This window comes from Lepisosteus platostomus, chromosome 6, assembly GCF_059453375.1.
Source record: "Lepisosteus platostomus isolate fLepPlt1 chromosome 6, fLepPlt1.hap1, whole genome shotgun sequence".
In the NCBI taxonomy this organism is placed as follows: domain Eukaryota; kingdom Metazoa; phylum Chordata; class Actinopteri; order Semionotiformes; family Lepisosteidae; genus Lepisosteus; species Lepisosteus platostomus.
The window spans coordinates 20,199,805-20,221,448 of record NC_142616.1 but is presented as its reverse complement, the minus strand read 5'-3'; the positions used below and the strand labels follow the sequence as shown (position 1 = coordinate 20,221,448).

General features: G+C 38.8%; 2 protein-coding genes across 4 annotated transcripts; one reads left to right on the top strand and one right to left on the bottom strand.

The window, feature by feature from the left end:
• The first annotated feature begins 8,179 nt into the window (after positions 1–8,179).
• On the top strand, positions 8,180–16,080 carry cuedc2 (CUE domain containing 2). Of its 3 annotated transcripts, none has more exons than XM_088634689.1 (9): positions 8,180–8,379; positions 9,560–9,648; positions 9,905–10,048; positions 11,305–11,366; positions 12,120–12,241; positions 12,477–12,656; positions 14,277–14,341; positions 14,689–14,749; positions 15,429–16,080. In XM_088634689.1, the coding sequence occupies exons 2-9, from the start codon at positions 9,575–9,577 to the stop codon at positions 15,573–15,575; spliced, it is 855 nt and encodes a 284-aa protein (XP_088490815.1). In that variant the 5' UTR covers positions 8,180–8,379; positions 9,560–9,574; the 3' UTR covers positions 15,576–16,080. The 3 variants fall into 3 exon arrangements, with proteins under 3 accessions (XP_088490815.1, XP_088490814.1, XP_088490816.1); XM_088634688.1 differs by having other exon boundaries at positions 8,180–8,422; XM_088634690.1 differs by having other exon boundaries at positions 8,182–8,422; positions 12,477–12,647.
• Positions 13,642–21,547, bottom strand: fbxl15 (F-box and leucine-rich repeat protein 15). The gene is made up of 5 exons (XM_088634687.1): positions 21,421–21,547; positions 19,833–19,992; positions 18,998–19,500; positions 18,076–18,315; positions 13,642–14,203 (listed from the first exon to the last, which is right to left on the bottom strand). Exons 1-4 carry the CDS (start codon positions 21,441–21,443, stop codon positions 18,126–18,128), a joined length of 876 nt encoding a protein of 291 aa, XP_088490813.1. The 5' UTR covers positions 21,444–21,547; the 3' UTR covers positions 13,642–14,203; positions 18,076–18,125.
• Positions 21,548–21,644: the final 97 nt, after the last annotated feature.

The window sequence follows — 21,644 nt, the reverse complement described above, 5'->3', positions numbered from 1 at the left end:
TTCCTTTAAAAACATTTGGAATAATTTATCATTAATGAGGATACAATTAATTGTACTTATGAAAGTTGATTTTAATATACCGTGGAATTTAAATGTAGATCAAGGCTCCTTATAATTTATTATTTCTCACTCTCTACAAAATATTTATTCATTGCATGGAATTTATTGCTGTAGTGCTGTGATCTTTCAGCAGCTCTCTTTGGGCGAGCATTCCAAACAAATATTTCTCACACAAGTTACAATTTGCCTAAGAAGAGAGACATTTTTTAAACAGCCCTTTAAAGAAATGTGAAACTGCTGTCAGTTGCTTAACTAAATGCCAAGGTTTTGTACATTTGTAAAAACAACCAATACACTCTGAAAATTCACATCTGATAACAGAACTAAAAATGTTTTGTACAGAACACCAATCATGTACATGTACAAACATGTACAGTATTTTATTTTAAAGAACCGGCTTCACAGAATCACAATTTCCACAGTGGGATTTGGTTCCCAGCAGCCTTAATATTAAAATCTCTGTAGGTACACCTTGAGTTCCTGGTCTCCATCACATTGGCAGATGGGGCACACAGTGCCATGAAGTGGAAAATAGATCTCTTGTGTTTGTAATGGCATAGAAGAAGACTTGAAGCAAGACTGCACTGTCTGCCAAAGTTCCAGAAGTGAAGTCTTGCTTACCAGTGACAGTGTCTGCTGCTGGAAAGGTCTGTATCGTCTATTCCTAAATACTCTGATTTTTTGTGGCATATTAAAAAATAACAAATTAACATTATTTAATTAAAGCCGGATGCTAATGTTTGAATCAATAAACGGTATTGACATAAAGCACTACAAATTTCACTTGCAGCCTATTTTATTTTCCCCTAATGAAACCAGGTGTGAGTTACGGTTTCAGTCTGAGACTTCACAAAGGGTATATAGGTTTTACATATATTTGGTATATATAAATCCAAAACATAAACTCTGGTAGTTTTAGAATAGATCACCTGTCCCTCATATACTTGTTAGAATTGTTTCATGTGAAGTTTTGTGGCTTTATTGGTTTCAGTGGTTTTCATTGAATATCATTTGAATTTCGCTACACTCTCTCTGAGAACAAAAAAGATAAATTTTCGTTTTCAGAGTTTTTTCGTTATAAATAACCACCTCCGCCTGTTTGCTGCTGCAACCTGAAGTACACAGGCCATCTTAAAAACAAAGTGAAAAGTTACAATTTTCAATGAACTGCAATGTATCTCAAGGCTGACATCTAGCGTTCTATTTTCAGAACTACAGCTTGCAGTTTCTATCGCTTTGCAAAGAGCTTACTTCAGTTACAGAAAAGCCATTTCACGCTGTATATATCATACTCATACACACAGAGCCTCCATGTAGCGAGACCTGTTATTTTTAAAGGGGCTGCTGTGGTAGAATGGTGACTCTTCAAAGCACCGTGCTCAATGCTTTTAGCGTAATTAAGTGACACTTCAGTTTGGTAATGCATAGCTAACTGGCCAAGAGAAAGCTTTGGTCCTGAAACAAATACAATTAAGTTGCACCACTTAGAGAACTGCTTGCAAATGGTTTTGTCATTGTTGTTTGAAATCCAAGATCAGCTAGCATTTGGGAAGTTTTTCTTTGGCACTGAAGTCAGCGCTCAGCTGGCGTAATCGAAAAGCTCAGTGTGTATCTGGCATGACCCTGTTTGTCGCCTGCATACTGGAATGAAACTAGCAACCTTATAATTAACCTGTATGTACCAACAAAAAAAAAGCAGATGCAAAGGCTGGAAGTCTTTGAGCTTTCTTGTCTTTGACAAGATGTCATGGAACTGAGAAGTATTTTCAGTGGAGGAGTTGGTTTGTGGGAGGCCCAGTAAAGGTTCCATCTTCTTCCCTACGTGGTCCAGACATGTATTGGAAAATAATGTATATACTTAATCAAAAATGTATCCAGTGCTGATGTAACACTCGTGTTATACCCAGTGCTGATGTAACACGTTATATGAAGAACGTCATGAAACTAGATAAATAAATTACATCAGAAATTATTGAAATTCCAATAGTCAGAATCACACCTTTTCTCGCCCTTCTCTCTCTATCCTATCCTCACCCTTGTAGCTGCCTCCCCAATTCATTCATTGTAAGTGAGGGGGTTTGTGCTGACAGCACTGATCTTTGGCCAATGCAGTCGTTTCCTTAGCCAGGCATGTTAATGGCAAAGTACTAAGGATGCCCTCCCTTCATAATCATTAGCTTGTGATTATTCATCTCTAGAATCATCAGTAGAATTCATCACTAAAATCTGACCAAACTACTGAATTTGATGATGGTATTTGCCTTTGGTCTAAAGAGTCTTGAACTTTGGCTGTGATATACTGTAGAAGCTTAAACTAACTGTTTGCTTAGACAATTCGCCAAAATACTTTGTACATTGAGATTGTGTGTCTTTTGAGAGTGAAATGTTAAAGGCCACGCACGTGAGAGGCTTGACTCTATGTGCTACATATGTGTAAACTTGTCAAGACAAACAAACACAATGGGTCACCTGTAATGTTTATTTAGACCATTATCTAGGCTCAAATAATACTTCCAGTTAATTCCCAGTTTTAATCATTATATTGCCTAAATGTGAACAGGACTAGGATGCATGTGTGTCACCGCATTAATAAGGACTGTATTTTTCTCATGTTTTTTGTTTAGACCAAAACAGTGACTCTGCTTTCAATGAAGCTGTCTAACCTGTAAAAACAGAGACAAGTTCTTAAGCAGGGTTTCACAATCCAAGTCAAAGGTGACCCAATATCTTCTGTTTTTGCTCCAGCTGAGATCTTGGTTAATTAAACCCCACATTTAATTGTTCCTAGACATTTCTGCATTATTTTTAGCCCTGCAACCCTAAGTGATTTTAAATTTACATCTAAATATTTGTACGTAACTTGAAAAACACAACCTTTTAGGAGCATGGGGCAACAGAAGGGTCGATACCTTACATATTTAACTATATTAAGGCTTCAGCTGGGCACCCAAGAATCCTGCTGGCAGGAAAACAAGGGCATCAGAGTTTATTCATCTAATTCAGCTAAGAGACATCTCAGGGATGATCAATTCTCCCCTTCATGAACATGTGGCCAAACAAATCTTTGACAACTTACAAATAAGTCAATATCTGAGCAGGTCACTCTAGTTTTACAGGGTTGTTTTGCAGAACTTTCTGTGGCAACAGTGCACACATTTTCACAGAAGGTCCATTAAAGATCCCTCCGGCCTGCCCCGTTTAGGACATCTCATTTTAAATAAAGAGTACAAACATGTGAACAAGAGGCTTTGGTTTTATTTTCTCAAGTCGCAAACTGATGTCCAGACAAGGAGCACCATGGCCTGCCCTAGGGGTTATTTGTAAACCCCTGCAAATAGTGTACACTTGTTACTTTTAACAGCCTAATGGAATTTTACACAATATTTAATTTATGTTTTACCTGACCTTACTAATGTATTTGTAGATTTGTTGAAGAGCTGAAAAGCTACAACGTAGAAAGACCCCTTGCAGGACATTGTAACCACCACTACATTTTTTACATTATGCTGCAGCTGCTAGATAACTCATTTTAGAGTTGTACATGTGAGCTGCCTAAAGAAAAACCTGTCATATTTTAATGACTTTTAACTATGCTCAACATACAAGCATATGCAGCTCTGAAAAAAATCTTAAAAGAGATAATGTTTATTCCGCATCTGTTTTGTTAGTTAAAGGCTCACTACAGTCCAGACCGAGGAGTCTCTTTCTTCTTTAATTATTTAAAGTTATTTAAAATGGGAACTGTTACGTACTTAAAGATTTTAGGTTTTAGGGATAATTGTGACCACACCATATTGTTTGTAATAGGAACTTTTTCCCACCTCAAAAGAATCACCACTTGCCTGTAGCTAAAAATGTTTAGCAATACATTTTTTTTATTTTAAGTGTCAGTTACTTGGTATTTGTACTTTAGTCTTTGTATACAAATGTATTGCTTAAATAAATCCTTTAATTGCAAAGAGTACTATTTTCACATGGTGGAGCTGAGAGTACTATTTCAGTTATCTGTTCTCCTGGAGAGCTACAAGGTCATCTGGCTTTCATTCTGCCTAAGCTCCTAATGACATAATTGAATAAATTATTGACTTAATTGGTCTTAATTACCACTGTTTCTAATTCTTTTGTCAAGCATTTGAGTACTCCGTAAAAAAAATCAGAGAAGTGGTTTTCCAGGCTCAGCAGTGAAGTTTCCTGGTCAGTTACCTTTTCAGGGTAAATATTCTTTGGAGCATCAATATCCCACTTGCCTATCTAGTTATCTAGTGGGATTTTTACCAGCTACAATATGTTGCATGAATATGCAATAAGATAAGGTGTGTCTCCCTGCAGGTGATGGCAGAGGATGATCTGCTTTGATAAACTGAGATAGAATTTTTCTCCCACTACCTTACCACTGCTTGTACCTGTGACTCCAGTCAGATTTGGGCAGAGTCCATCCAAGCTGAAACACGTTCTCATGGGTATAATAGATCAGCAACATTTATCAGTGTTTGATAAAAAGGTATAACTGGCACAAGTTATTAAACCATCTCTTGGGTAGTGGAAAATAATTGAAGACATTAATCATTAATCATTTTTTCTGCTTTCATTTTAATTAGACTTCCTTCACCATATGTATCCACGTACAGAAAAGAGACAGTTGTAAAGCTAAAAGAATTAGATTAAATAACAGTTAATTAGCATGATGTGGGGGGGACCTATTGAATCTCAAGAACAGTGGGAGATATGGCTGAGGTTCTCTTCAATTCTTAGTGCAGGACATGACAGTACTCATGAAGAGGAAAATCACATGACAGTGATCTAAAGATTTTTTTTTCTTCTTGGCCTACCAAACCAGCACTTCTTCTGCCAGGACTTAACGATATTGAGTGCTTTGTCAATGAAGTTGACTAGATGGAAAAACTGTGAAAGCTTCTTGTGCAATTCAAATGCCCACATTGACAAGGAAGTGGACATGTAGTTGCTGAACACTGTCTTTTCCTCTTTTCAGCTGTCTGGCAAACTCAATTTAAAGGCCTCTTGTTTATTCTATAAAAACTGGCACCTGTTAGAATCTTGTAGTTCTAATTCCACTGCTAACAAAACTTTGGTAATTAGACCGTAACTGATACAATTGTATTGGAAGGCCTATGGAATGACTAAGCCTAAAAAGTGACAGTAAGCATGCATAATGCTAAATAAACAAATTAGATCCAAACTTTGGGAAGCTTGATTTTTCATTCAAGATCAATATCATGCATTGCTTTGATGCGATTGAACGAATGAGTGGATTTCAAGGTGTTTTGGGGAGAGGGTGTCCTTTGAGATATACATGTAAGCTGCTGAATTTAAGAACTTCATTTTTTAAAAATGGAAGATTTTCAAGTGTTCTGTCCCAGGAAATCGTTATCACTACAATGGCCTTGTGATTTGATTTTGTGAACAGCTATAAATGAAGTAAACATCATATTTATGCAAATAAGTAAAAAATTCCCATGGGCATAAAAAAGTTATTATTCCAAATTTTAAAGAAAAAAATTATAATGGGTGAACAGCCTTAGATTTAAGAAATTGTTTAACTCTTCCATTAAACACAAATGAGAGCTGTATCCATGTTGTTCAATGCTGCTGCATTTGAATCTAAGGGTTATGATGAAACTCACTCCTTGGACAAAGTTATAAAGGTGAAGTATGTGGAAGCCTATGCTAAACATAGAATGCTGTGATATTTTAAAAAGTGTATTTTAAATTACACTTGTATTTTACAAGTTAATTTACAAGTAAATTACAAGTTTTCAAGTTGTTATTTACAAGTGCATTTTAAATTACAGGTGTGATATCACCTCTCTAGGTTATCAGGGGGGCAATATCACCTCTTTAACATGTTAAGTGCCAGTGCAAGTGCCGAGTTATACAATAAATGCAATACATAGGAACATCAGAAAAAAAATTTCCAATGAGAGGCCAGAAAATGCCTTTGCTAGGATCATGGCATTGTTTACTTGACCTTGTGCCATTGTAATCCTTGCATTGTGTGGTCTCGCATTGTCCCGCTGGAAATTGACACTTCCAAACTACAGAAATGGAAAAACTGTTGGCTTTATCAATGTATCACTGAGCAGTAAAGTTGGCTTTAGCTTGAATCAAAGACGTTCTGGTTTTAAAGCCTGTTTAGCACAAGACAACTGTTAGCCTAACGCTCAGTATGACATCGCTACTCCCATTAGCTTCCACAAGGCCTTCTTGAAGTAGCATAAATCTGGGAAGAAAAGACTCCACAACTTGCCCTGCTACCTCTATCCTCTGGCAGCAGAAGATGGCAAGCTCATGTCATTCTACTGATGTATAGTTTATTTCTTCCTAAACCTTCCCTCATTTTTTGGCACTGCTGTCTGAAAATGAAGATGGATCAGTTCCCTGGTTTTCCTGGACTTGTCTGCAAGTCTGTTAAAGCAAACTGATATTTTCACAGGTGATGCTCAATCTTGCAGTTAGCCGCCCAGTGATCTTCATTTTAAAGTTGGGTTTGACCATATTGGATGCTGTTCTTGTATTCATTCAAATTGCATCTTTTTGAATGGCTATCTATAAGGATCCTTAACTCACACTGGCAATTTCAACTCGCATTAAATACTAAACACCAAGTACCTTGTGTTTATTGGAAACAAAATGACTTGGGTTCAGTGTTTTGTTCTCTAAAGGCACAATGCTGCTCAAATCAACAAATTGTTTCTACCTGCTCAGTATTTAAAGTTGTAAACAGCATTAAGACTTTACCTAGTAAGCTATCGATGCAGAATACATAATAATCGCTTAAATTGTATTGTACATCAGTATAAATACGCACATATTGTATACAGTGAAGTGTTTGTGTATCTACTGCTGTATAAGTACAGTATATTTAAACACAATATATTAATCTTCCCCTAACAGTTTGTACTTCACCTGACTGTACAGTTATCAAGGGAAATTATTTCAAAGATCTATACAGAGTCGAGCCTGTTATAGGACAGTTAAAATGAGGCAATACATATGCAAGATTAAACAGTGTAAAATAAACAATCAATGGAGAGTTCCAATTACCCAAGGCAGTGGTTGATTTAATCACATGGCTCCTCTGTCTTGGCTTTGAACAGCAGTCATCAAAAACACATAAACGTAAGCTAATACATAATGAGCAAATGATCCAAGATTCTCATCTCAAACCCATGAAATCCAAGTCTAAAATCTAATCTACCCTTATCAGCCATGTTTCTTTCCATATTAGGCTGTCACACAACACAGCACGTAAATGATACTGTGGCTGTCTTATCTGTATGAACATCCAGGCCATTATAAATATTTGAATGGGAAGATTTAAAGCCAGCACTGCCAGGTTTTTAAATAGGCCCTCCTCCCTCCCTAGCTTCAGTCCATGTCTGTTCATTCAAAGCTTTGCCAAAAATGGTTTCTTCCTGTTTTATTTTGTGTGTGTGTGTGTGCGCAGAGAGAACCATTGGACTCAAGACGCTTCTACTGTCAGTTTATTTAAATCCATTCACATCGTTTACAGCAGCATTACAAAAACAAGAGGAAATGTAATAAACAAAGATTGCTCACAGGAATTCTGAACAATTATTCTATTTGATTTCTTTAAGGATTACTAGGCTAGCTCTTAAACTAAGAAAAGGCTATTTTCAGATATAATTATGAATTTGTCTGACAGCTTCATCCAAAGCTACTTACCCAGTTACAAATTTAGCTGTGCATGTTAATTAGCGATACAACTGTAGAGCCCTGTGCTTCTATTATTACAAGCTATTTGGCGGAAAACAAATATCTGTAGTGCCTTTCCGGCAGGGTAGGAATTGCTAGTTTTTTATGTACTTTGAGTCTCAAAATGCCTTTTCCAGCATTGCATTAGGCTAGTTCGTTATAGAATCGGCTGGAATGTGACATTTTTCTGCACATACGTATTTTCATATTTATTTTTAAAGGATACGCATGCATTACGATTGATTGTTAGCTTGTGCGTCCTTGATAGTGAATTCATCTTGCCACAACCGGCGACCGACAGGACTGGGACAACAACAACAAAAACAAACAAGCACATTACCGACAGGGGGCGCCCCCTGACACATGGCTATGGCAGTCGAGATGCTGGTGCTAGGGAGGGAAGTGATGTCAGACGTTTTAAACAAGGAAGACGGCGGGCTAGGTCTTTGCTGTAAACACGCATTTTTTTCCTGATGGCACGGATCATTTGGTCGTAAAAATGATAAACGATAATTGATTTTAACATATTTATTTTGTTTTATGAGTTGGATTTAAAAAAAACAATATCGCCTTCTTTTTAAGTGAGTTGTTTACATTTTTTCCGAGCGTGTGGATTCGTAGCTACGAGGCGAGTATTTGCAATGTAGATGCCTGTGTTGCAGGAGGCGCATAAGGAAATTTCTAGATAATTTATCTTGGTCTTAGCATCTAAACAAACACCATTTGCCCAGTCTGTTTATTAATCTAGAATTGTTTTCTATAGCTGTCGTTTGTTTCTCTGAAATGGTATATTTGGACAATTGTAGGGATCCGGTTTTATTTTCACGCATGATTAAGTGTCCATTGAGAATGAGATCTGCCTCTCATTCTCAGTTTGCACGTTTAGAATGCTAAATGCACCAATTAGCTACACAAGTAACTCTTCAATATGTGAGGTTGATATCAAACATACGAAAGGTTGTAACTTGGTGCAAAATATACCATCGCCCCTTTTCATTTTTAGTGTTTTGTTTTTTAAGCACAATTATCTATCATAGATTACTAGGCAGTTTTACAGACACGTCGATATATTCATCTTCTCCTGAATTATCTGCAGCGGATTTCGTCAGAGTCATTCCAAGGAGAAGTACAGAAAGCTAATCTTTATTTTATACAGCGCCTTTTGTGATTTTTGTCATCTCAAGCCACCTGAAATTCCCATGACATGCATTGGAAATAATAACTCTGCCTTTTTGCTTTTTTAACAATGAATACGTATCTTGTACTTGTTGTCTAGGAAGATGCATGAAGATGCATGATGGTGTATTTGAGTACAAAAAAAGAGAAATACGTACATCTGAACTTGGGAGTGAGATTCACTTTTCATGGAAGGGCACCAGTCCATCTAGTGTATAACATTAATGCTAATATTAGTATTTGGATAATTATTGTGTAGGGTTTTAGATTTCATTTCATTCCAAAAAAAGACTTCAGAGAGTTTTTGTGGTGTGCAGTATGTTACAGTGCTTTAAGCCATGTAAGTGCTGTGCTGTGTAGCTGCAAAGTGCAGAGTATTGTAATTCAGAGACTGGACACCAGAAATACTTCCCACCCTCCCCATAATCAAGCTCTTTAAATATATAACATCTAAGCACAGGTTTGTAATTCTGTGAATTCAGGTGAAAGGCTTCAGGTGAGGGAAACTACTGTAAATGAGGATGTCTTTACACTGGAGAAATTGATCAAAGCAGAGGAGCAAGTCAGCCATTTGTGTGTTTGTTTGCAGTTTGGGGGGTGTGAAATGGATGCCAATAAAATAATTGAAGAGGCCCTGTACGAGTTCATCCAGTCCCACATCCCCAGTGCTGACCTGAGGTAAGCATTGCGCTCTGGGATCTTCACAGACTTTTCCAGCATTACTAGTATTCCAGATCAAAGTATGTAGCAGTAGTATGTCCTGACTGTGGCAGAGTACTGTACTGTGTAATCTTTGCATTAACTTCTAAAGCTGAAAATGTTACTTTGTCAGCTAGCACAACAGGAAAAACTGTGCTTCAGGTGCGCTGTTGGTTTAGTCTGACAGAATGTATCGAACTCAGGCTTTTCTTTTTTTGCCTCCCGTCATCCTCAGCACGCTGGATGATGTCATTCTCTCCTACATCACGGGGGTCCTGGAAGACCTGGGCTCTCAGGAGAGTGTGGAGGAGAACTTCGACGTGGAGGTCTTTGTGGAAATGCTGGAGGCATACATTCCTGGCTTTGCCGAGGTTGACAGGTAGGGAGAGCCCTAGAGACCGTTCTCTGTCGGCTCTGCAGTTGATCTGAAAACCGAAACTTTGTCATCTTTAAATTTGAACATGTTGTTGTGCATGCAGTTGTGATGATGTGTTACATCTAGCTAAGCTCTGCCAAGACTTAATACAGTACAGTTAATTCAGTAATGCATCATACAGCCATTGGACACTGATTCTCCATTTGTAGTACATCACACATGCTTGCTGTTAGGAGAAAGGTTTGGCAAACTGTCTTTTAGTGGCTCAAGAACAGAACAAAAGTCTGTTTATGATCTTGTTTTGCTTTCTAAAAATGGCTTAAGGCAGTTTCCTCACAGTTTCTTCTCTGAGATGTATTGGAATGGCCTCAGAAAGTGTAAAATGCAGCCTTTGTGGTCATTTGCTTGTTTTCTACAAATGTGGGACCTGCAGCTTTGGATTTTCCAATCCCTGCTGTTAATTCTCTTCACTGGTAATCATTTCAACTGGTGAATGTAGACTTTCACGTGCAGCATCCTGCATTACACTGTGAATATGCTGGAAGTACCATTTAACACCAAGAACAGAATGCACTTCTTCACGCAGTTAAGGGTTGTGGGAGGATGGAATAAGCTATATACGGTGTTCTTTCAAGAAATGGCTGGATGAGGTCCTTAGATAACTACTACCAGGCAGGCATCCCATGATTAATGGCCTTCTCCCATTCTCTTAACTCTTCTTATGTTCACTGCTGCCAGGCATAAGGAGTTTAGAAGTGAAGCCATTAAGCCCAACTTGCTTGTGTGGTCGCTCATAGTAGACTGGACCACGAACTTCATCCGTCCATTCCTAGAAGTATACCGGCATCAGCCACTCTGTAAAGGATTCGCCTAGAGCGTTCATCTCTTTGTTTCTACTTCTGCTTCTCTTGGCGTTCATGTTGGTGCTGGTCTGGAAGCAGGGTTTTCAGAAGAGTCAAAAGAAGCAGACATTCTCACCTTGTGAAGCAGAAAGAAAAACAGCAGGTCCAAAGGGCCACACCGACACGGCTCCGGCCCTGAACGTCGTGTCTGCGAACCCAGTGTTGTGAGGCAAAGTAACCTTGGCCTCAGCTGTCAAAGAGCACAGCTGGAGCTCCAGACCTGCAGAGTCTTGAGTTTTAGGGTTCATACTGCTTCCCAGAAATCAATCAGGCAGCATGCCAACTCATTTTTGTCAATAAAGGTGAATATTATTATCCAGTTAACATTAGCATATTTCCCCCTCATTCTTTCTGTAGTGTGAAAGTCTGTGAGATGATGTTTAGCCTGGCAACACGTCTAGCTACAGCCCGGAACCGAGGTATTGAACTGTTTTATTGTTAAGCTGTTAATGAACTGTTGAGAATTCCCACTGAACATTAAAACCACAGTCCTTTTACATATGTTATGCAGTTCCGGACAATTACATTAGCACCTTTTAAAGGTGAAAATACAGCTATATATTTTCTTGGGTACATGTTACAACATCTTTTTTCATCGAAATGATGGGAGCTATAATTAAAAGAAGAAAATTCATAAAGCAAAGTGTAAGTGTTAAAATTACCTATGTGTTGTTTCAAAGCCAATTTGTAAATACAATTACTTTGCAGTTTTGTTAAGGAGACTTTAATGTTTTCTTAAAGCTAATTAAATGGTGCTGGTAAAAGGGTCTGCTGAATTATGCAGTATCTATTAAAGTGGAGACTAAAGGCTGTACACTTTAGGATTTTTGTAATGATTGAAACCCCGGCTTTAATAATTTCAAGGTGAAAACATGGTACATTAAGTACATAATCAAGGGGTGTAGTCTGTTAAGCATGCCACAAAATGCATCTTAAATTCTCCTGTAGTAAAACTGAGACTGGGAGTCATTAAACTGGGCTCTGTGGTTTTAAATCTGAGCAGTGTTATAAATAAATGCAGTGCTCTTCAAAACAACTTGAAAAGCCGCACAGAGTTCTCACCTTGATTTCCGTGGAACGAGTGGTAATTTTTTTTAAAAAAGGAATGGAATTTGTGTAATTGATCCTTTTGTATATTTTTTTCTGTGTGTATTTTCCTTGCCATGAAAAAGCTAACAGCCCCCCAAAGACTCCAGGAGGGGCTTCATCATCTCCAGACAGCCCTTGCAGTAAAGAGACAGCTTCGAGCAGCGAACACTACTTCTCAGCACCGGCAGAGGGCGCTACAGCCACGGTATCTCTTTATTTTTTCAGATTACCATTAAATACTGAAAAGAAAACACTAAAAAACAAAAGAATTTACACCTGGATAAAATCAAAACTTCCATGTGCCGGACTACAGAAAAATACAGACAACTAGCTAGTGGATCTAAAACGTCCCTTAAGTCCTTAAAGTATCTAAGTAGTCCAAAGGTGAAGACGCAAACCTGTGCAGCAGCGGATGCAGTTTTGTACTCTTTGGCGTTCAGGATTCCATGAACGACGGGGACAGCCAAGTGCGCCTCCTTGTGGAGATGTTCCCAAAGTGCAGCGTGACCGAAGCCAGGAGCGCCCTGTCCATCGCCAAGTGGGACATGGAGGAGGCTGTCCGGCTCATCGTAGAGGGTGACGTGCAGCTCAGCCAGACTCCTCCTCTCAAGGTAAAGCAGGTACAGAGGCCACATCTTCAACAGCTCCTCCCATTTGGCATTCAACGTGTTTTTAAAAACAAAACTCTGAAAGCAAATCCCCCCTTTTCACTCTTCTGCTGCGTATGATTAAGTGCATGAAGACCGAAATCTCCTTCTGTAATTTTTATAAAACATACATTTGTCCTTTGCTAATTTTTAGAAATTCACTCTCCTTTTGTTCTTTACTGAAGTTTTGTCATGGCTGAGCAAAACCCTTTCTTAGCACATTACTTTTTTTCAGCTTGCCTTGTGAATGTAATGATCATCATTATAAGCCAGTGATCTCATTATTGTATAAGATGTTTCAAGCATAAATTAGATGCATTGCTTCTCTGCAGTGGGAAGTTTTTAAAATAATTAGTAATTTGTGTCATTTTAAAAGGGCTTAATTGTCATCTTAAGTCATTAAGTGACTTTGTGTGCTTTCTGTTCCTACAAAATATTTCTGAACACTATAATCCCTTGTAGAGCTCATTCTAACATAGCAATTTAGATTTGTACTTAGTTTTCTAATAATCTACAAACCATACAAAACAGTTATTTTTTAAAATGGACCATTTTGCACTTTTAGCAAATAACAATAAGGTTTTAACCACTTTAGTTATTAATACATGCTAAATATGTCACTATGTTTTTGTACTATAAATAAGTATATATATATATTTTTTTACTAAAACCTAAAAGCATATGTGATTGTCGATAACTGAAAACTCACTTTCAGAATCCATACAGTTCAAACACTTACAGACGCAAGCTTGCTATCTATTATGGGTATTGTGACCTTTACTTAATTCTACAGCAATGAGAGGATTCATTATAATAAGTTCTGTCGAGATATAGCCATCCAGGGTAATGGAAATTAAGTTTTAAAGAAAAATCATAGTTAAATTTGCATTTGTAACATTTTCAGTGAAGAGAGAAAGGTGTAAGGCTGTCTGCTTTCTTGACACAAACGTATCATGTGTGGAAACGCAAACAATTTCTTTTTATTTGAATTTCAGCAGTTTATAAATAATTAACTTTGTAACACCTTTAGAGAAACAGATTCTGTCTGGTGTTAAAAGGTTGTGGAGCACATATCATGTGCATGTTTGTTTCATAAAATGTCAGCTTCTATTTTTTTCAGAAGCCTCTTCCTTCATGGCAGAAATAACTGTCAAGACGTAGTTCTCCCTAGCTCAGCTTGTAAGCTTTAGAACTAAAAGCTAATTATATGAAACTCAAAGTACAACAATATTTGTGTGTGATGAGCCATGGAAATGTTCATTTTGGTACAGAAACACATTGTATCCGCTGTGTAAGAGTGCTGCAGTCCTCTAATATAAGCCGCTGTACAAGGTACATAATTTATCATAATTCAGTCAGTTTAGTTTAGAAGTCAGTATATTTAACTTCTATTACTGAGTGCTCAAATGGTTTGACAATACTCTGGAAAAGTATCTTCAACACAGAAGTGCTCTACGAATGTGCCAGCACACGGTGTTTCTCATCTTTGAAATGGATTCATTTACAGATCTTCAGATAACCTGGAAACAGAGAAAAAAAAACATTTTAAAACTGCATTTTTGTGAGCGGCATTCACCCTTTTTATATTTGCAGGTAAACCGTGGTAAAACGGCTCCTCCACAACCTGATGAGAAGCTGAAAGCAAGCATTCTGGAGAAGTGAGTCCCAGTTCAACCATGTTTTTTCACTCTTAAGTTTATATGAAATTGATTTCACGGATTAGAGTGATGATTGGATAACAAGAAAACATTTCAACAGCGATGCAAATACAGTATCAGTTTAGTTTAGACTTGTACCTCGGGCATCTTGTCTTTATTCTGATTCCAAAACACAATTTGTTTTAAACTACCTACATCTAAATGTATTTTGCGCATCTAAATGTATTTAAACTACCTACATCTAAATGTAATGTGGGGAAAAAAAATGTGTTTTCTGTGAATGATATCTAGAATGATGTCTTTGCAGCCTGTATATATTCAGAAAGCTATAACTGTTCCTCTTTTAGGTATATGTTAGTGGACAATGAGGAAGATAAGAAAATTCACAGGCCTGTTACACCTAAGGAGGTAAGCCCATTTGCTGTCTGGAAAGAAAAAAAAAACATAAAGGTGGCGTTTTTTGAATTTAAGCATAAGAGACATCTCATAAATCACGATTAAGGCACTCTGTAATTCATGGGTGAATGTGAAGTTTAATAGCTTGGTTTTCATTCCAAAAACCTCAAGATGTCAATCAGTCTTCTCCAAGGGATAATTAAGTAATCTACATAGAAGCTACCGGCAAATTATAAAATATCTTCTCATAGTGAAAGACGGTTATGGTTATTCTGTATTTGATATGTTTAACATTTAACTATAGTACACTGATACTTAATTTGAAAAAACAAAGGGTAATAGACTTTCCTAGAAAGTAAATATGCAGAAAAAGAGTAACCTGGCATTGGTATTTGTGCTGTTACACAGAAAAGCTGTTATGTGTGGTACGTGTTGTGCTACTGATCAGAAGGTCATTGTGTTGAAAACTGTTTAGTTAGTTGTTCTGACACCTCTGTGAATTGTGCAGGTCTTTGTTTAGCTGATATATAGACCTTGAATTGTAGAAACTGCAGGTGATGTTTAAGGATCAAAATGAATGTGAGTTTGGACCTTCTTTGTACCTAGAAAAAAACTCAACATTTCAGCTTGGCAAGTCTTTCAAAGTGTACACTGTTGTGCACCAGATCATCTCAGTGTCTCCTGTGTACAGGCTCCGAAGAAGCTGATTCGATACCATGGTAACCAGGTGGTGACTACCAAGGGCGAGCGATACCAGCAAGTCAAGAAAGAGGAGAGTGAGGAAATGAAGAAAACCTATATCAGCCTCAAACCTGCCCGTAAATACAGATTCCACTGACTCTGCCCCGGCCTCCTCGACTGTAGCTCCATATCCCGAAGAAAACAAAGAGTGATGCTTTTGTGTAGCATTTCCAGGTGTCCCCAGGTGGGTCCTGCAGAAGTTAGGTAGCAGTCTGTTTTTTCCACGTTGTTTTGCTTCGTCTGAACTGAGGGGGTCAGCTAAGCTAAGGTCTAAAAGTGTCCATACAGCAACCAAAACCAGAAAGACTTGGACCAAGACCGCACTCCTGAAGGGATGAGCTGGCTCTCTTCTTGTTTTATGTTTTCACTGAGTTCAGTTTTTTACACTGATGCATTTAGTTTAGGTTTAAGGTTATTTTTAGGTTTAAGTTCGAGACATCTACTGCAGGTATCTTTGGCACTGCCGGGCATTTAAATTCATGTTTTACTACTAGATGTCCCCAATAAAGTGCTAAGGGTTTTTCAGGGTAAACTGAATTTTATACTTTACTCAAATAATTTAAAATAAAAAAAAATCGAATTTGATCATTAATCTTAATAAAGTATAGTACATTTCTACTGGGTAGAAGCATTGAACATGTGTAAAGGCAGTTAGCAGGGTGTACATGAGAGGATGTCAATCTCCCAGATCATTTAGGAAAATGGCTGCATCATATAAACCCCTATAAGTCAAATATCTTGTACTATAACAGGGATGAGGTAATTAAACCTGCATTCTTGTTTAGTTACTAGCAGCTCAATGGCCTGAGGATCCTAGGGACACTGTCACCTTGTCTTCTGAACATTGTCTTCCATGCAGGCCTGTCTGCAATTTTCAAACGTCTTATCCTCTCTACATTGGTGGTGGTGGAGGGGAGTCCCCATTACCTGTAAAGCGCTTTGAGTGGAGTGTCCAGAAAAAGCGCTATATAAGTGTAAGCAATTATTATTATTATTATTATTATTATTACATTCTTACATCAGTAATGAAGGTGGCTGACTATCTCCTGACATGCATCAATGTGGAATCACAGAACACACCAGGCATCCAATTCTTCATGGGGTGGTAGATTCCACCATATATATATATATTACATGACTCTGGTATTCAAAAAAATGATCTTCTCACTGTAGTCCTCTGAGGAAAGTCATTTCTTAGGACTCTGTACTGGGGGAAGGAAATGCCTTTCACCAAGTGTGCACGCTTCTTCTTAAATACTGAAAAGTGCACGGTGTCTATTTTTATAATCAAGTCATACACTGAAACAGTTTGAAAGGATTTGTCCTGAGCACAAGACAGGGTAGCAGATCCAGGTCTACTCCAGGATCGCAATTCCCAGTCCTAGGGAATGGCTCATTTTCCGACATCCGCTCCGTATATCTTAATAGGAGTCATTTTTTTACTTGGCTTTATATTGCAGTATTAGATTTCCTTATTGGCTGGTCTTTGACTCATCCAGTTGGGGTCAGGCCAAGGCCTAGGCAATGCCAAGACTTGGACCACTTGGCCTGTTCTGTCCCTGTCATTTTGAATGGACACTTCCCCTTTTCTCTGTCAGCCAAGGGAAAACCCACCAAGTACTGTCTACTGTATTATGTGTGACTGGGGGAGCTGGAGTTTTGTGTACCTGTTTACATTAGTTTTAAGTAAATCTTTTGATGCCTTTGTGAAACGCATCACAATTTTTTTTTTTTACCCACCCACACTACTGCACATTAGTATATGGCAATATTACATTTCTCAGTGACAAAAAATAACTTTGTAGCTCTTGTCACTGCCATTAGCTCAACAGATAAGCACAGTTTAAGAAGATACCAAAAGGCACAATTTCTGCTAGTACCACACTAAGCAGTTAGACATCAGAGACTTCTATAGCAATTAATACTGTAATTTATGATTGATAATCCAAAGTAAGGTCCTACTGAAACACAAAACTTTATTATGCCATTTTTCCATTTGTGTAAAACAGTCTCTGTAACAATATTGAATAACTCAGACATTTATTTCTGAGTACCAGACAGATTTTCACTTAAAAAAACTGACTTTTGTTAATAATGTTACTTCCACTGTTTCCTTTCAGTGTAGTGTGTTTATCCTGCATCCTCTCTTTACTACAGCAGATTAGTTTTTTGACATGTTTCAGTAGTATTAAGTACAGTTGCACTGCTTAATATTCAGTTGTTTTGCATGTTTTTAAACAGTGATCCTTAGTTTAAAATGGAGTAATATTAACTGCAGCACAAGTATTTGAGTTAATTTCTTTATTTTGTATTTTTTAAACTTATTATAATGTGGATTTGTTTTTGTGGTGGACCAACATGTGAGTGAATTTTGTGCCCTGTAATAAAAATATATATTGTGTCACCTCTTAAGTGCAAACCCACAAAGTCATGAAAGTGACAATAATTGCATGGTGTTGTGCCTATTTGTAAGCTTGTGGTTTCTCCTCTTTTATACAGATTAATAGCAACCATTGTTACGGCACTGACCACAGATTCTGTATCTTACAAACACCAGCCAGCGTACATCTTTAGGGTTCACGTAGTGTAAATCATACCTGTGCACTATCTGGAGATTGAAAAGCTGAGTGGTGCTGGAGATCTTTGCCTAGATTTGAGGATTGACGAAAGGTGCAAATCCAACGACATCTTGCAGCAGAACCAGAGCTCTCTGCAGGGGCGGCTCCACGTCGATCTGCACATTCCTATTCCGCAGGAGGCCTAAACTGGACTCCGTCACATTGTGGCAGTGGTTCACCTTCAGAGACTGCAGCTTCGGACAGTATTCTGCGACCATCCTGCAGGCACAACACAAGACCTTTCCACAGTGTTTCTCCTCAACGTCCAGAAAAAGAAAAGACTATTTCAAGCGCCCCCTTTGCTGCCGTATTTCAACTTCCCACAAAATCCCTCACATAACACCTTGCCTTTCGCAAAAGGAATTCTAGCTTAGGACCAGTTTAAAGAACATGCAACAGCTAATGCAAGATTGCTACAGCTTGCAAACAATTACACCTGATGTATTACACTATAGATTATGTCATTCAAATTCAGTATGGTAGGTCTGCTTTCTTTAACTATAATAAACCCGCTTCCCTGCAGAGTCTTTTGTAATAGGTTTTAGCAGTTCTCAAGTTCTCAGGTTGTAAACCTGGGGCAGCATGAGATGTCTGAGCAGTAGAAACTTTTTGAAAGGTGTTTAAACAGGCAGGCGGAGACTAAATAGAAAACACAAAATCAAGCAAGCTGAAATCGAGGAGAACTCCCTGTGTAAACCTGTAAATATTCAAGTATACATCATGAGAGTTATCCAAGGTGGCACGTCTCTGGACCAATACTTCAAACCATGTATTTCTCTTTACTGATAGTGTTATCAGGTCTATATGCACATACCAATCAGGACTGAAGACTGATTTAAAACCGTCACTATATTGCATATGTATTAATAAATGTTGAAACATCCTGTAAAATCTCTAGTACCTGATGGAGTCATTCCTAACCCGAAGACAGCCTGTAAGGTCCAGCTGTACCAGTTCTCTGCAGTTCTTCGCCACCTCCTGCACAGAAATGTCGCTGATGTTGGCATTGACCGCTACTGACAGCGACCTTATCTTTGGACACTTTTTGGCCAGGTAGCAGATAGCTTCATCTTTGAGTTGCCGGCAAGCCGTCAGGTCTATGGACTGCAATCCCCCACAACGATCGGCAAGGCTGCGCAGGGAAAGACTGTCCACCCACTCACAGTGCGCCAGGCCCAGGTGCTGTAAGTGGCTGCAGGTGAGGGACACGGCCACCAGGGAGTGGCGGCTCAGCCGGGCACAGCCACTCAGATCGACCCGTAGCAAGTGCTGATTCTGGCCAATCACCGGCAGCAGCTCCTTATCGGTCAGCCAACCAGAGCAGTTCTGGAGTGCCAGGTTCTGCAGGACTTTGTTGTCCCTGAGCATGGTATAAAACACTTCCTTGGGTATAGATGGTCCAACCTGAAAATGTCAGGGAGTAAAACATCACATGAGTTAGTATTTAAAGTTCCTCTAAACAATCAAAAAGTGTGCTCTTTAAGTTTAGTTTTCTAAAAATTGCACTAGATTTGGAGCTGTTCATTTTGTAGACAAAATAAAATGTGGATAGATGTTACAATATATATTGTAAGGCACTTAATAATCACATATCATTTTTTAAAAGCATTATAATTTTTTTCCAGAATTGATAATAAAGGCTAAATCCTAAAACACAATCATATACAAAGAGCAGGGACCACTGCGAACGTGCCCCGCCTTCACATTACAAAAATCCAAATCCACAGAGGCTTTACCTGAGAGAGGTCAAATGTGCGACAGTTGGCCAGGTGGACCTGGACGAGAGCTTGGAACTGCTTGCTCACTCTCTGCAGTCTGACTATCTGACGCAGGGGAAGGTAGCAAAAGATGTGAGGGACCAGCACATCCTCCCAGGGCAAATCTAGGAGATGACACCTGCAGAGAGAGAGATCAATTCATTCTGACCACCAACATTTGGATTAGTGTTATAGCTCAGCCACGAGATCCCCCCCCCCCCACTTAGAGAGAGGGTTGTCACTCTCCTGCCTCCCCTGTAGGCTCCACAGTGGAATGCTGCACTAGTGTATACTTTGCACTGGGGAGCCTGTCTTGGCTTGTTTGGAGTTGATTTGGGCTGAACCCCACTAACCTGAAGCAGGCCCACTCCCCAGCCGAGCAGAAGGAACATGCACAGCCCCAATTCCTTAACACATTGTGAAGCTTAGGGTGTTACAATGATGTCTCCTGAATGCTTCATTTGGCCTGGATTGTTTAATAACCCTGCTCCTGGAGCTGCCCTGTCCAGCAGGTTTATATGTTTGTAACCATTGAATCAGTCATCTCTGAATTACCGAGATAAACCGAACAAGATTAATTCAAAAGAAAAAGGCCGAAGACTTTCTGGCCCTCAAGGACCCAAGTTCCTTTGATTGAACAAATCACTTGTTTAATCCGTCAAGAACTTGCATGTGTTCCCAATCTTCAAAATGCAGGTAAAGCGAGAAGATTCATAATACAGGCTGGTGCTTGAGAACCAGGATCAGACACTCCTGGTTTAAACAGTGAAAGGACAGCCCCTGAGAGAGGTCCTCCACTTCAGAAGAGAGGCAGCACAGAAATATCACCTCGACCCAGAGCAGCCGCTGGTCTGGAGGCAGTTGTCATCTGTGACCTGCCTGATTCTCCCACCTCATCGCCCCACCCTCTCGCTGACTGCCAGCACGGTTATTCCTTTGTGCTCTGTGTCAAAGCTCACATTCATGGCAAAGACACCTCTGAGTGTACTTTCCTGTAGTTTCCATTCGTGTTCTCTGCCTCATTTTGAAGAGGTCCACTGGTTCTGACTGACCTAACAAGTAATAAAATTAAGACGTATTGATCTGTAATTACTTTGTTCAGTCTTGTCACCCTTTTTAAGAATGGGCACTACACCCCGTTGAGATAAAAGTATACTAATGGTTCTCTCACTTCCGACTTTCTCACTCTTTCTTGTTTGTTTGAATCGTCTAAAATCAATACAGACATTTCCCTCAGGTGCTCTGACGAAGGAAAAGTCTATAGCCATGTTTATCGCCTCAGTGTCAGCAGCTGATATCCCTGTTGGTTTTTCCCATGGACTTATTTAAACTATGCAATTAATGCTGCGAGCAATCGCACTTGAAATACACAGAAACATATTTTATACTTGTGTATCCGTACAGCACGATACATAGCACTATCAAAAATCATTCTTGCACATTTTGTATTCAACTTAAACGTTTAAAATTTTCCAAAGCTGCGATCCGGAATTAAAAACATCGTTTATGTTGTTACGAGTGCACTCAAAATTCAACAGCTACTGCCAAAATGTCGGTTACTAATTACCTGCAACCCTCCTCTTCTTCCATTTCTGTAAGCCGCCCCTGCTGCCTGGACCTTCGGCTTTCGCACAGTTACACAATGAAACCGCAAGCACAGCGTTCCGGGTTCTTGTGTTCCTCTGTTTTTGTTCCCGTAATTTCGAGGAAACCGCCTCTGACGCTAATAGTTCCTCTTTCTAAAGTGTTTTCATAAATCACAGATATTCAATATTTATCGGTTTATCAAAA

What these genes read in the sequence shown, in the direction of transcription:
- cuedc2 (XM_088634689.1), top strand. Translation starts at nt 9,575, where the DNA reads ATGGATGCCAATAAAATAATTGAAGAGGCCCTGTACGAGTTCATCCAG. An exon ending in ATCCCCAGTGCTGACCTGAG is followed by an intron (nt 9,649 to 9,904) that starts GTAAGCATTGCG and finishes CGTCATCCTCAG; the next exon opens with CACGCTGGATGATGTCATTC. An exon ending in CTCCTCTCAAGGTAAAGCAG is followed by an intron (nt 12,657 to 14,276) that starts GTACAGAGGCCA and finishes TTATATTTGCAG; the next exon opens with GTAAACCGTGGTAAAACGGC.
- fbxl15 (XM_088634687.1), bottom strand. Translation starts at nt 21,443, where the DNA reads ATGGAAGAAGAGGAGGGTTGCAG. An exon ending in GAAGAAGAGGAGGGTTGCAG is followed by an intron (nt 19,993 to 21,420) that starts GTAATTAGTAAC and finishes CTCTCTCTGCAG; the next exon opens with GTGTCATCTCCTAGATTTGC. An exon ending in GTTAGGAATGACTCCATCAG is followed by an intron (nt 18,316 to 18,997) that starts GTACTAGAGATT and finishes TTGTGCCTGCAG; the next exon opens with GATGGTCGCAGAATACTGTC.